Source organism: Taurulus bubalis, assembly GCF_910589615.1.
Source record: "Taurulus bubalis genome assembly, chromosome: 6".
In the NCBI taxonomy this organism is placed as follows: Eukaryota; Metazoa; Chordata; class Actinopteri; order Perciformes; family Cottidae; genus Taurulus; species Taurulus bubalis.
This window is the reverse complement of record NC_136594.1, coordinates 27679951-27692727: the sequence shown is the minus strand read 5'-3', so window position 1 is coordinate 27692727 and position 12777 is coordinate 27679951. Positions and strand designations below refer to the sequence as shown.

Genomic DNA, 12777 nt, shown 5'->3' with positions numbered 1-12777 from the left:
GGCTGCAGAGGCACGGTCGACGGCTTACTGATCTACTCACGTCGGTCTGGATGGAAATGTCGGTACGGTCCGAGAAGAAGTAAAGACAGAAACCTTGGCCGGCAGCACCACGGTGTCTGTGTTGATAATCCTGTCTGGCTCCTGCTTCACGAGCCGCTGGTTGGGACGATACCGTAATGAAACCGAGCGGAGTCAAGCTAGCGAGAGTGATTCAGAGCACTTTCGGTAATTTCACAATAAAAGCCTTTCAAATATGCGCTGTCGATTCACAGGCGCCTAGACTTAAAACCTGTATTTTAATCATCAATCTATAAAGACAGAAAAGGAAATCTGACGATGGCAGTTTCACTGTTCAACGCGTGACATCGTAATTATTTCAAATGCAATCATGGATACACTGTAATAGCATATGAGGAGTTTAATACTAAGTTCATCGACACTATAATTTTTGTATTCTATTATTCAAAACATCAGAGCACTTCTTAGTCTTAAGTGAATACACATTTTAAATTAGAACAAATGACTGAGCAATTCAATTTACAACATTTTTTATTATATAGGCCATTATAATGGCCTTTTCTGAGATTTACAACAACAAAAACAATCCCAACCCATGAGTCGGAAGTGGCGCGCCAGCGATGACGCACATTTTTATTAAAATAAATAAATAAGCCAGCAATTATATGTTACAAATGATAATGATATGAATAACACAGTAACGATAAAATACATGCATTGTACTGGTAACAATAAGAACAACAAATATCGTTTTGAGAATAATTTCAAAATAAAATAATTCCAGTGAAACTCCTCTTCCTGACGCTGCTGACACGCTGGAGGAAGTGATGAGGGAACTGTGAACGCGCATGAAGCAGCTTCCCTTTAACCAATGGGACGATGCAACATTGCAACTTCAAACAAATGCATGTTCATATGTCGTTTTAGCATATGAAAACATGTGCATTATGTTTGATGTAACGTTGTAAAATCCCCCGATAACAATAAAATCCCAATCGGTAAAGTTGTCAGCGCTGTTTGTCGAGGATGACGTCATGGTTTGTTTTTTACCACTGTCTTAATGTGGTTCATGACGACGTATGCCTGTAACCTCGAGCCGAAATTCCTTTTCAATTCCAACCTTTGTAATGCAGTCATATTTTTTCACGGAGGTTTCCAGTTTTGAGAGAATGTAATATTTTAGTAATAATGTAATGCAATAACAAAGAATCAGTTTAAAATAGAAACAAGTGAGACCAATAATACATTATTTAAAAAGCTAAATATAACTGAATAGGTTATTTTGGTTTTGAACAGTTTCACAATTGTCAGTTGTCATTTAATCATTCATTGGCATTCATTTAATCATTCATTGGCATGCCATACGACCTAATTCCAACCTAATTAACTGTGTTTCCCTGGTAACCCCCTGGCCATCTCATAAGGTTATTATGCAATGGAAACGTTCACTGCTCCAGTGAATATGATGGCACTTACAACAGGAGATATTTCTTGTTTGCTCAGCTCATGTGTCTCAGAAGGCTAAGAATCAAAGTCAATAATATTTTATTCTGTTGACAAACAGTGAATGTCTTTTGTTTGTAATCCTAGTGTAAGTCCAGAAGGGCGGTGCTACTTACTTCTTACACCCTGTGGTGTTCAGAGGATGAGGCTGAAGGACGAACCTTCATTGTTGTAAATAAGATAAACAAAAAAACTAAATTACATGTAGCCAACACATTTATTTAGAACGGTGACCAGATTAACAATAACTACTATGTAGATGTTCATTATAAGGAATTAATGGACACCCTCAGCCAGAATCGAGGATTCACGAATACCATGGTATAATACAAGTATATAATTCAATTAAATTCAATTCAGTTTATTTTGTATAGCCCAACATCACAAATACAAGTTTGCCTCGGAGGGCTTTACAATCTGTACCCATGACATCCCTGTCCCGGGACCTCACATCGGATCAGGAAAAACTCCCCCAAAAAGATAGTAAAAACCCTTTCACAGGGGAAAAAAGGGGAAGAAACCTGAGGGAGAGCAACAGAGGAGGATCTCTCTCCCCGGATGGACAGAAGCAATAGATGTCATGTGGCCAGAATGAATAACGTAACGGAGTTACAGCACATTCAATGAATGTGACAGAAATGATTCATATAATGAGTAGTATGCATGGTCCATGATCCAGATAGTCACGACCCATTAAGCAGAAGGAGGTAGAGAGGAGGGGCATCCCAGGGGCAGTGGGAGGAGAAAGCAGGGCCATGGCAGCTGGCAGGACGGCTCCAGGCCAGTTGCATCAGCAGGGCCATGGTTGTATCAGCAGGGCCAGGGGGAGGACCGGGGTCCTCCCCCTGGTTCCAGGCAGCCACGAATCCATGGAAAAAGAAAGTAGAGTTAGTAATATGCATTGAAGAGACAATCATTTATCCAGAAGGCGAGAAAGAAGAGGTGAAGAGGAGGAGCGAAAAGAGGAAGAGAAGGAAAGGAGGAGCTCAGTGTATCCTAAAATGTCCCCCAGCAGTCTAGGCCTATAGCTGCATATCTAGGGGCTGGACCAGGGCAAACCTGAGCCAGCCCTAACTATAAGCCTGAAACAGCCCTAACTATAAGCGCCATCAAAGAGGAAAGTCTTAAGTCTACTCTTAAATGAGGTGACCGTGCCTGCCCCCCGAACTGAAAGTGGAAGCTGATTCCACAGAAGAGGAGCCCGATAACTGAAAGCTCTAGCCCCCAACCTACTTTTTAACACTCTGGGAACCACAAGTAACCCTGCATTCAGTGAGCGTAATGCTCTCGTGGGGTAATATGGCACTATAAGGTCCTTAAGATATGATGGTGCATCACCAATTAAGGCTTTGTAGGTAAGGAGAAGGATTTTAAATATGATTCTCGATCTTACAGGAAGCCAGTGGAGAGCAGCTAGTACAGGAGTAATGTGATCTCTCTTCCGCGTCCTCGTTAGTACACGAGCTGCAGCATTCTGGATCAGTTGGAGAGATCCAAGGGATTTACCAGGGCAGACTGAGTTACAGTAATCCAGTCTTGAGGTAACAAATGCGTGGATCAATGTTTCTGCATCGCGTTGAGACAGGATGTGCCGGATCTTTGAGATGTTCCGTAGGTGAAAAAAGGCGGTCCTTGAGATCTGTTTCACATGGGAACCAAAGGACAGGTCCTGGTCAAAAATAATTCTGAGATTCCTTACGGTGGTGGTAGATGCCAGAGCGATGCCATCCAGAGAAACCATATCATCAGATACTTGATTTCTGAGGTGTTCTGAGTAAAATAACTTCAGTCTTGTCCGAGTTCAGCAGCAGGAAGTTGCAGGTCATCCAGGTTTTGATGTCTTTAAGACACGCTTGAAGTTTGGCGACCTGGTGGGTTTCATCTGGCTTGATCGACAGATATAGTTGAGTATCATCGGCATAACAGTGAAAGTTTATTGCGTGTTTTCTGATAATATTGCCTAAAGGAAGCATATACAAGGTGAATAAAATTGGTCCAAGCACAGAACCCTGTGGAACTCCATGGCGAACAGCGGTGGTCATTGAGGCCTCATCGTTTACAAATACAAACTGAGATCGATCTGATAAATACGACTTAAACCAGCTTAGTGCTGTACCTTTAATACCAATCAACTGGTCTAGTCTCTGTAATAAGATGTCATGGTCAATGGTGTCAAATGCTGCACTAAGGTCTAACAAGACCAGTACAGAGACAAGTCCCCTATCTGATGCAACTAGAAGGTCATTAGTAATTGTCACCAGTGCTGTCTCTGTGCTATGATGTTTTCTAAATCCTGACTGAAACTTCTCAAATAAACTATTCTTATGTAAAAAGTCACACAACTGGTTTGCGACTACCTTCTCCAGTATCTTAGAGATGAAGGTAAGGTTAAAGATAGGTCTGTAGTTAGCCAACACATCTGGATCCAGAGTGGGCTTCTTAAGAAGAGGTTTAATTACAGCTACTTTAAAAGACTGTGGTACATGACCAGTTAGTAAAGACCCATTGATAATATCTAGTAGAGAGGCACTAACTAAAGGTAAAACTTCCTTAAACAGCTTAGTCGGAACAGGGTCCAGGAGACAGATAGACGATTTAGAAGTAGAAACCATTGAAGACAGTTGATCGAGGTTGATGGTAAAAAATCCATCCAGACACACAGCAGGGCCCACAGCCTCCTTCATGGCCATCCCACCTGAGGATGGACCGGCAGTAGTCGAGGGCAGGAGATTACCGATCCTGTCTCTAATAGCCAGAATCTTACCATTGAAGAAGTTCATGAAATCATTACTACTGAGGTCTATAGGAATACACGGATCCACCGAGCTATGACTCTCAGCCAGCCTGGCCACAGTGCTAAAGAGAAACCTAGGGTTGCTCTTGTTTTTCTCTATTAGTGATGAGTAGTAGGCTCCTCTGGCATTACGGAGGGCCTTCTTATATGTTCTCAGACTATCCCGCCAAACCAACCGGGACTCCTCCAGACCGTTGGAACACCATATGCCCTCAAGCTTCCGGGATGCTTGCTTTAATATACGGGTCTTAGGGTTGTACCATGGAGCGAGCCTCCTTTGCTTAATGATCCTCTTTTTTAGAGGGGCTATCGAGTCCAGTGTCACTCTCAATGAGCCAGTAGCATCATCGACGAGCTGATCAATCTGGGAGGGAGTAAAGTTAGCACAGGAGTCCTCTGTTATATTGAGACATGGTAATGAATCAAATACAAAAGGAATCCTTAAATCTAGCAACAGCACCGTCAGTTAGACATCTGGTGTAAAAACTCTTGCCTAACGCTGTACAATCCGGTAGTATAAACTCAAAAGTTATAAGGCAATGGTCTGATAAAAGAGGATTCTGTGGAAACACTACTAAATGCTCCACGTCAATGCCATATGTAAGAACAAGGTCGAGGGTGTGGTTAAAACAGTGAGTCGGTTCCTGTACTCTCTGACAGAAGCCAATCGAATCCAACAATGAGCTAAATGCAACACTAAGGCTATCATTGCTGACATCCACATGAATATTAAAATCCACTACAATAATAACCTTATCAGTCTTAAGGACCAAACTTGAAAAAAACTCAGAAAATTCTGATATAAATTCTGAGTAGTACCTGGTGCTCGATATACCACAACAAACAGAATGGGCTGTACTGTTTTCCAGGTTGGATGTGAATGACTAAGAACAAGGCTTTCAAATGAGTTGCAGTTCAATCCAGGTTCAGGGCCCATTAACAGACCCGAGTCAAAGATGGCAGCTAGATGGCAGATGGCATATACTATGTTGCAAAAAAAAAAGTATAGTATATTATACTATAATAATCATAAAACAAGTCATATGTGTAGGTACCAATCAGCGGTGACCTGTTCTCTGCCCTGACCAATCAGCGCCAGCTACAACACATTCGTCCTGATTGACCTCCGCCTCTTTCCGCCCCTTTAAATCAGGATTTCTATACAATTTTATACAAAGCCAAAAACAAGCCACCAAGAGTAAACCAGTTAAACAGGAAACTAGGTCTTCCATCTTCATATTAAAAGTGGTTGCTACAACTCGCCCGTGTGTGTAAATTAATGCAAACATTTATTTAATATGAATCACAATAGTATGTGTTCTTGAAACACACTTTACAATACAATAAAATTAATGTAAAGGCCACACAGTGTTTGGCATGTATCTTATTATGATCTGATTATAATTGCTTTTATTTTGTAAAAATATAAACCGGAAGTTGTATTTCCGCCAGCTTTCAGACCGTAACGCCAAGACAGCTAGCGTCGATCCATTCATATTAAGCTAACCGCTTCATCGCGCGCTGCCTCGGTCTATTCAGGGTTCTTTACCAGTTGTAATTATCGCGCGACAGTGAAATAGAAACATGGCTTTGCTGACGCCGCTGCTCGCCTTCCTGTATCACCTGCCGCAGGTGTACAAGTGGCTGCTGAAGCCCTACTATGTCGCCTCCATCTTCATGTCAGTAGCCTTTCTGGCTATCCGCAAGACGCCTGGCATCTGCGACCATCTGGCCACGCAGCGAGAGGACGGCAACCCCTGCGACTTCGACTGGGTCCGTACAGAATGCTGATGAACAAATGGCTGCTAGCGGGATGCTAAGAAACGAGCTAGCGGCTCTGAAGGCTGACAGGGAGGTAGCGGGTCGTAGCTGAGGAGAGAGACGGGCCGAGCCTCGGGCCAGAATCTGTATATTCATGCTGCTGTGCTCATCGCAGAGTTGCTTAGACACGTTTAATCCAGAACTCACGAGAATAATAATAATAAAAAGAATAATAAAATGGTGCACGGCACACAGGACTGACAGCGCGTGTCGCGTTACAGACGGATGCTCAGCTAGCGGTGACCTTAACGTGAACATCATGAGGGGACGAAAGAATCATGTTTAAAAAAGAAAAACCGTGTTTTGATTCTCTGCTGAATGTCACAGCAGGGGAGCCTTACTAAACTGTTAAAGGTCATTATATATACACACCTCAACAAGCAAAAGATACATGTTTCTTTATTGTGTTGGTTGTGACCTCATAAGAGCTCATCTTCCTTTTCTCCCCTTGAAAGTGTTTTTTCTATTTTTTGGGGAGTTTTTCCTGATCTGATTTTAAATTGTGTGTGTGAATTTTAATTTGTGATTTGGGGCTATACAAAATAAACTGAATTGATAGCTGATTAATATACTGCATTTTTTTTCCTTACTAATATATCACATAAATCACAAAAGATATTGTGTACATGTCCATTTACACATTGGTTGGCATTGCCTCCATTCTCCTTGTCCACTAACCGATGCACGGTATAATTATGCTGTCACTAAATATAGAGTTGGTCTGACATCACAGGGCCCCTGAATGACCCCCGCTCTGGCCCGTGTTTGTGTTCTCAGAGGGAGGTGGAGATCCTCATGTTCCTCAGTGCCATCGTCATGATGAAGAACAGGCGAGCCAGTAAGTAAATGTCTTCTTTTCTATCTGGTCTGAATGAGTTCTTTCTGCTGAGCAGCAACGTGGTGAGATGTTCATGTTCTGATGCATGAATGATCGATCTGTTTCCAAGAAGTGTAACGATCCATCTCCTCCAGAAGGGAGCAGAATTAAATTTGAGAAGAAACCCATTTAAATCTCTTGAAAATATTCAGTTTGAAATCAACTCTAGAAAACCGCTCATTCCTTATCTGTTCTCTTCAGTAACGGTGGAGCAGCACGTGGGCAACATCATCTTGTTCAGCAAAGTGGCCAACGTCATCCTGTTCTTCAGGCTGGACATCAGGATGGGACTGCTCTACCTGACGCTCTGCATAGGTCAGACAGACACACACACACACACACACACACACACACACACACACACACACACACACACACACACACACACACACACACACACACACACACACCATGCATCTTATGAACCAAATGCCAAAAAACCCAGGTCTGATTTATCCGGTGACATTGTATATTTTTTGTAAACAAAACCAAGATAAAATACATAAATCACACTGACTATCTACCGACCAATTATAGTGTGTCTCAAAACCTGAAATATCATCTTCCCCCCACACACACACACACACACACACACACACACACACATACACACTATATATATATGTATATATACATATATATATATATGTATATATATGTATATATATATATATATATATATATATGTATATATATATATATATATATATGTATATACATATATATATATACATATATATGTATGTATATGTATATATATATATATATATATATATATATATACATATATATGTATATATGTATGTATATATATATATATATATACATATATATGTATGTATATATATATACATACATATATATGTATGTATATATATATATATATATGTATGTATATATATATATATATATATATATATATATATATATATATATATATATATATATATATATATGTATGTGTATATGTATGTGTATATGTATATATACATACATACATACGTGTGTGTGTGTATATGTATGTATGTATGATGTATTTGTGAACGTTGTACTATCCAAATATTTCTTTTCACTTAGAGAAACTAATTGTCCTCTTCTGTTGGTGCTTTGTGTTGTCAGTGTTTTTGATGACCTGTAAGCCGCCTCTTTACATGGGACCAGAGTACATCAAATATTTCAGTGACAAAACCATCGATGTGAGTACAAATCTTAGAATTAGTTGTAGCACAGAGACGTGTACACTGTATTTGTAATCAAGTGTGTGTGTCCAGGATGAGCTGGACAGAGACAGTCGGGTGACGTGGATTGTTGAATTTTTCGCCAACTGGTCTCCAGAGTGCCAGTCCTTCGCTTCCGTCTACGCTGATCTCTCGCTCAAGTAAGACTCGGCCCGCTCAGCAAACGTAGGCAGTACACTCTGCGACCCTGACTAGAGTGACTTGAGTTACCTGTCCTTGTGTTTCAGGTATAACTGCGCCGGTCTCAAGTTTGGTAAGGTGGACATCGGACGTTATGGAGAGGTCTCCAAAAAGTAAGACATTCAGTTTCTTTTTGTTCCTGTGGTTGGTGGGCGTGACCAGACGCTGTCCCGTTGTTTCTGCTCTGCAGGTACAAAGTGTCTGCCTCACCGCTGTCCAAGCAGCTGCCGTCCTTGGTGTTGTTTCAGGGAGGGAAGGAGGTGATGCGGCGCCCCCAGGTGGACAAGAAGTGTAGAGCCGTATCCTGGAGCTTCACAGAGGTCAGACTGCACTTCAGGAAGGGACACACTCTTTGACATGTATACAGATAGCTCTGAAAAGAGATTTTAGTTTTTAAACTCCTAAGTGTGTGTGTGTGTGTGTGTGTGTGTGTGTGTAGTCCCTTGTTGCTTTGGTGCTGAGCATGTCCCACAAACAGGTCTTGCCATAGCACCTTAGGCCATCTACTAGAAAGAGTCAAAATAAATGGGTAACAGATATGTATAAAGAAAGGACTAACTGGCTCCTGTTACTATTGTTTGATTTGTTAAACCCACCAGAAGGTCAAGGAAAATGTCTGTTTTCATTCAACATTCACAATGTAGATTTCTTCATTGTCAAGTGATCTCTCCAGCTGGTTGATGAAACTCTCTCATAAGGAAACATTTCTAAATGGTATTCATATTTGTCGTGGTATATTTAGGAAACGGGTTCATATTTTTAACAAGAACATGAGTTTACTGCACTGATTTCTGAATTGTGCCATTCATTGAACACTCGACATGGTGCAACCACCGAGCAGTCGTGGGTTGCAGAAAAGTCCAGAATCGTTTCTTTGAATCTGACAGTTTAAATGCACCAACCATCTATAATGGTCTCTGCCTCCCTCCACCAGGAGAACATCATCCGAGAGTTCAACCTGAACGAACTCTACCAGAAGTCCAAGAAGCTCAACAAGACCAAAGGAGACAAGGTCAGCCAATACCAGTTCCCGCCGGTCCCCGAGGAGGACGAGTCCGAGCAGCAAGGAGCCCACACCGAGGCTCCGGAGTCTGAGTCCAAGAAGGACAAATAAGACGCTTCCCATCACTCAGCTTTCACTTCTGGACCGATGCTGTGCGTCCAGGTCTCCCCTCCACTCCCCTCCCCCGCTCAACGTTTGTTCACTTGTTGAATCCGAACAGGACTGGTGATCCCCGTGAGAATGAAAGTAAACACTCAGCCCCAGTTAAACCCAATCATTCAAGTCTGTTGGCCCTCTATAAGCGGGCAAAGAGAACAAGTGTACACTTTGGCAGAGGAGCAAACTGGGAAACCGTAAACCAGCTTTCGGGGGTTGTAACGCTAAAACCTGGGCCTGCCGTGTGCATCGGGTTTTTCCAGTCTACACCACACATTTCAAAGCTGTGAAGTCTGAGTGACTGTCATTTGAGTTCTTACTAATTAACAGGAAGGGAGCAGTGAATGCGATGCTTTGTTCTTTTAGAATTTTTTTATTATTATTCAACTAATTTAATGAGATTAGAGTAGATTTAAAAAATCCTTCTATGAATATATTCATTTAACTAAGTTCTAACTCGGTAGAATGCGTTTGCAGTGTTAAATGAGAGCTACGATATGGGAACGCTTGTTTAGCATGAACACCTCTGCGTTAGTCGGGTTCACTAACTGTAATCTTTATTCATACCCATGGACTTGAATCTGACTTTGAGTGGACAGACCAAGCTACTTCTGTCATTCCATTTGATTTGTTTGTTTGTTGTTGCTTCTTGTGTTCGGCGTCTTCGGCTCACCGTAGCGAAGCGTTATATTTTTTGAAAACCCTTTCAGGTTTTAACTGATTGTTTTTGTTTTTCTACTATTCTTACGTTGCCAACAAGGTAACCAGTATTTTAATGTTTTCAGAAGCAAGCCGTGCTCGATCTTCAGCATCTGCCATGTTACGCAATGTTTACGCAATGTTTTGTCAGTTTTTTTTTTATATATATATATATATATATATATATATATATATATATATATATATATATATATATATATATATATATATATATATATATATATAATATTCAAACAAGCACACTGCAATTTCTAACAGCCAGATTGCAGATGGAGCGTTTAATGGCACGTCGTGACCTCGAGCTGCTGATTCTGTGTACAGCCTGCAGCTTTGGTCCTCCCAGTTCCAGCGGTGGAACCAGACCTCTACTGGAAGAGGAGCCGTGCTCTTCCCGTCACAACGGCCTGGGTTGCCGTGATGTTCTGTACGGACGTTCACGGTCTTCAGGGGATGAACCCCACTAACCCGTTAATGGTCCTCTGACTTTTCCTGTGCGACGGCAACTTCCTGTTGACCTACCAAAGTACGCCGTCCCTGCAGTACTGTACACCGGACCAATCTACAAGCCTGTGATCGGCGTGATGACGGAGTGGAGCGTGTTAGCAGCTTCAAACTAAAGATGTGGTTCTGATGAGCGAAGTCTTCTGAGGACCAGATCAAACAAGAGTTTCTGTGGCATTTCATTTCCCAGCATTATTTTTTTGCTAACTTTGTCAGGATTCAGAGCTTTCTTTCCCTTGTACTCGTAAACTGATTAATTAGCTTTTTGAAGACTGACTTTTTTTTTTCCTTTTAATCATGATTTCATTACTAAAACGGTTTGTGTTTTGTACACTTCTTGTTTGACCTTTTGTCATGTTGCATTTCATCCGAGCTGCATTCCAAGGCTTGCATGTATATTTGCTCCTGTACTTGAATGGAGAAGTCTGCTGGCCTGTTGTTATCCATGCAATAAAACAATGTGCACATGAAGCATTCCTATGCAGCTTCATTCTTCAGACCATTGCTCCAATGAAACCTTCAGTGTTTCCACATTACACCCAGGAACCAGAGAAACGGACTCCTATACATGTAGTGACATATCGGAAACAAAACGCTTCCAAATATTGTGTAATGCATCCAATGAAACGGCAACAATAACTGGCCCCTGCCCTGCACAGTTCCTTGCGGCGTTCAGAAAAAAGTGACTGCTCCACCTCTTTGTTTTACGTTTATTATCAACCCTCCATCCCCGCACCACATCCATACACACACACGTACAGCTGTACAGTACACATATTTGTCATGTGTCCTCATCAAACCCCCAGGTAAACAAACCAGCCTTCAGGCCGCCTCCATCCACCTCCCATCCGGAGTTCCTGTCCTCACATTACAGCGAAGCAAAAAGAAAACTAAGCAGAAATGAAAGAGACTTTCCCTTTCTTGTCATGTCATAGATCAGAGATGGGATTATCCTCCTGTTCCATTTGATGCTACATCCTGTGTGCTATATTTATTTGACCATGCCTGGTTCTGATGCAGTCTCATGCCCTCTGTGTGTCCAAGACTGGATGAAGACAACATGGCCAAAGACGGCACTTTAAGGTGACACTCCAGAGACAGCGGGCTCTTGGTGTAGTCATACTGCGACATGTTAGCATTATGTCATGACAAAGTGATGGCATGGTTCCACCTGGCTTTACAATGGGACACTAACTGTTGGATGTAGTTCCCATGGGGATCACATCTGACGGTTCCCTGTTAAGCTGAAGAAAACACACTTCAAATTAAAACCCTGTTAAATAACTAAATAATGGGGTCTTTAATTGTGAAGAATTTATAGGACATGAAATGTGTTTATCCAACATTTCACAGCTGCTCCTTTGACTACCAAATATGTGATCGCCAGCCCATCAGGGAACGACAAGTGGAACCGGGTCTCCACCGGGTCGGTTGCACAGTCAGCACTGCCTTCTGACATGAAGGAGAAGCTGGAGGTGTGATGCTGTCGGGCAGTGAAACAAGACAGCTGGACTTCACCCCATAAAGCACTCACATTCTCACAGTTTGGAATTTCACTAATGTACCTGTCTTGAATTCAAAGATGTTTTTGGGGACAGGAAACCTTAAGCAAACACAGTTGATGTTTAGCAGGGAGAAGGAAGACTTGGTGCACTGCTTTACAAGTGTCCACTACATCATCACAACTTTTTTTTCTTCATTTTTTTTTCTCCATTAAACACATTTTCTCAGACTAGCAGCCTCATTTATGTTTGAACTTCATCTTGAAATCAATTCCCAAACCACACTTCAGCTGAATTCTTATGGATTGAGACCAGAAGGACTTCCACTGGTCTCCAGTTTGAATAGTGACACAGAGCACTGGGGCCAGTAGAGAAATGACTGAAGGTGCAATCTGACTGTGAGACCATGTTTGAAATAAGGCGTCTGGTCTGAGAGATCACAACTCAACCCTCCTTTGAGTCAA

The 12777-nt window shown here is 41.8% G+C and overlaps 1 protein-coding gene across 1 annotated transcript; it reads left to right on the top strand.

Moving 5' to 3' along the window:
- Window positions 1-5899: 5899 nt before the first annotated feature.
- On the top strand, window positions 5900-9545 carry tmx2b (thioredoxin-related transmembrane protein 2b; the record flags this gene model as incomplete). Its single annotated transcript, XM_079219404.1, has 8 exons — window positions 5900-6088; window positions 6914-6974; window positions 7215-7328; window positions 8133-8209; window positions 8285-8391; window positions 8479-8544; window positions 8622-8751; window positions 9366-9545. 8 exons carry the CDS (start codon window positions 5900-5902, stop codon window positions 9543-9545), a joined length of 924 nt encoding a protein of 307 aa, XP_079075530.1.
- Between the last annotated feature and the right edge of the window lie 3232 nt (window positions 9546-12777).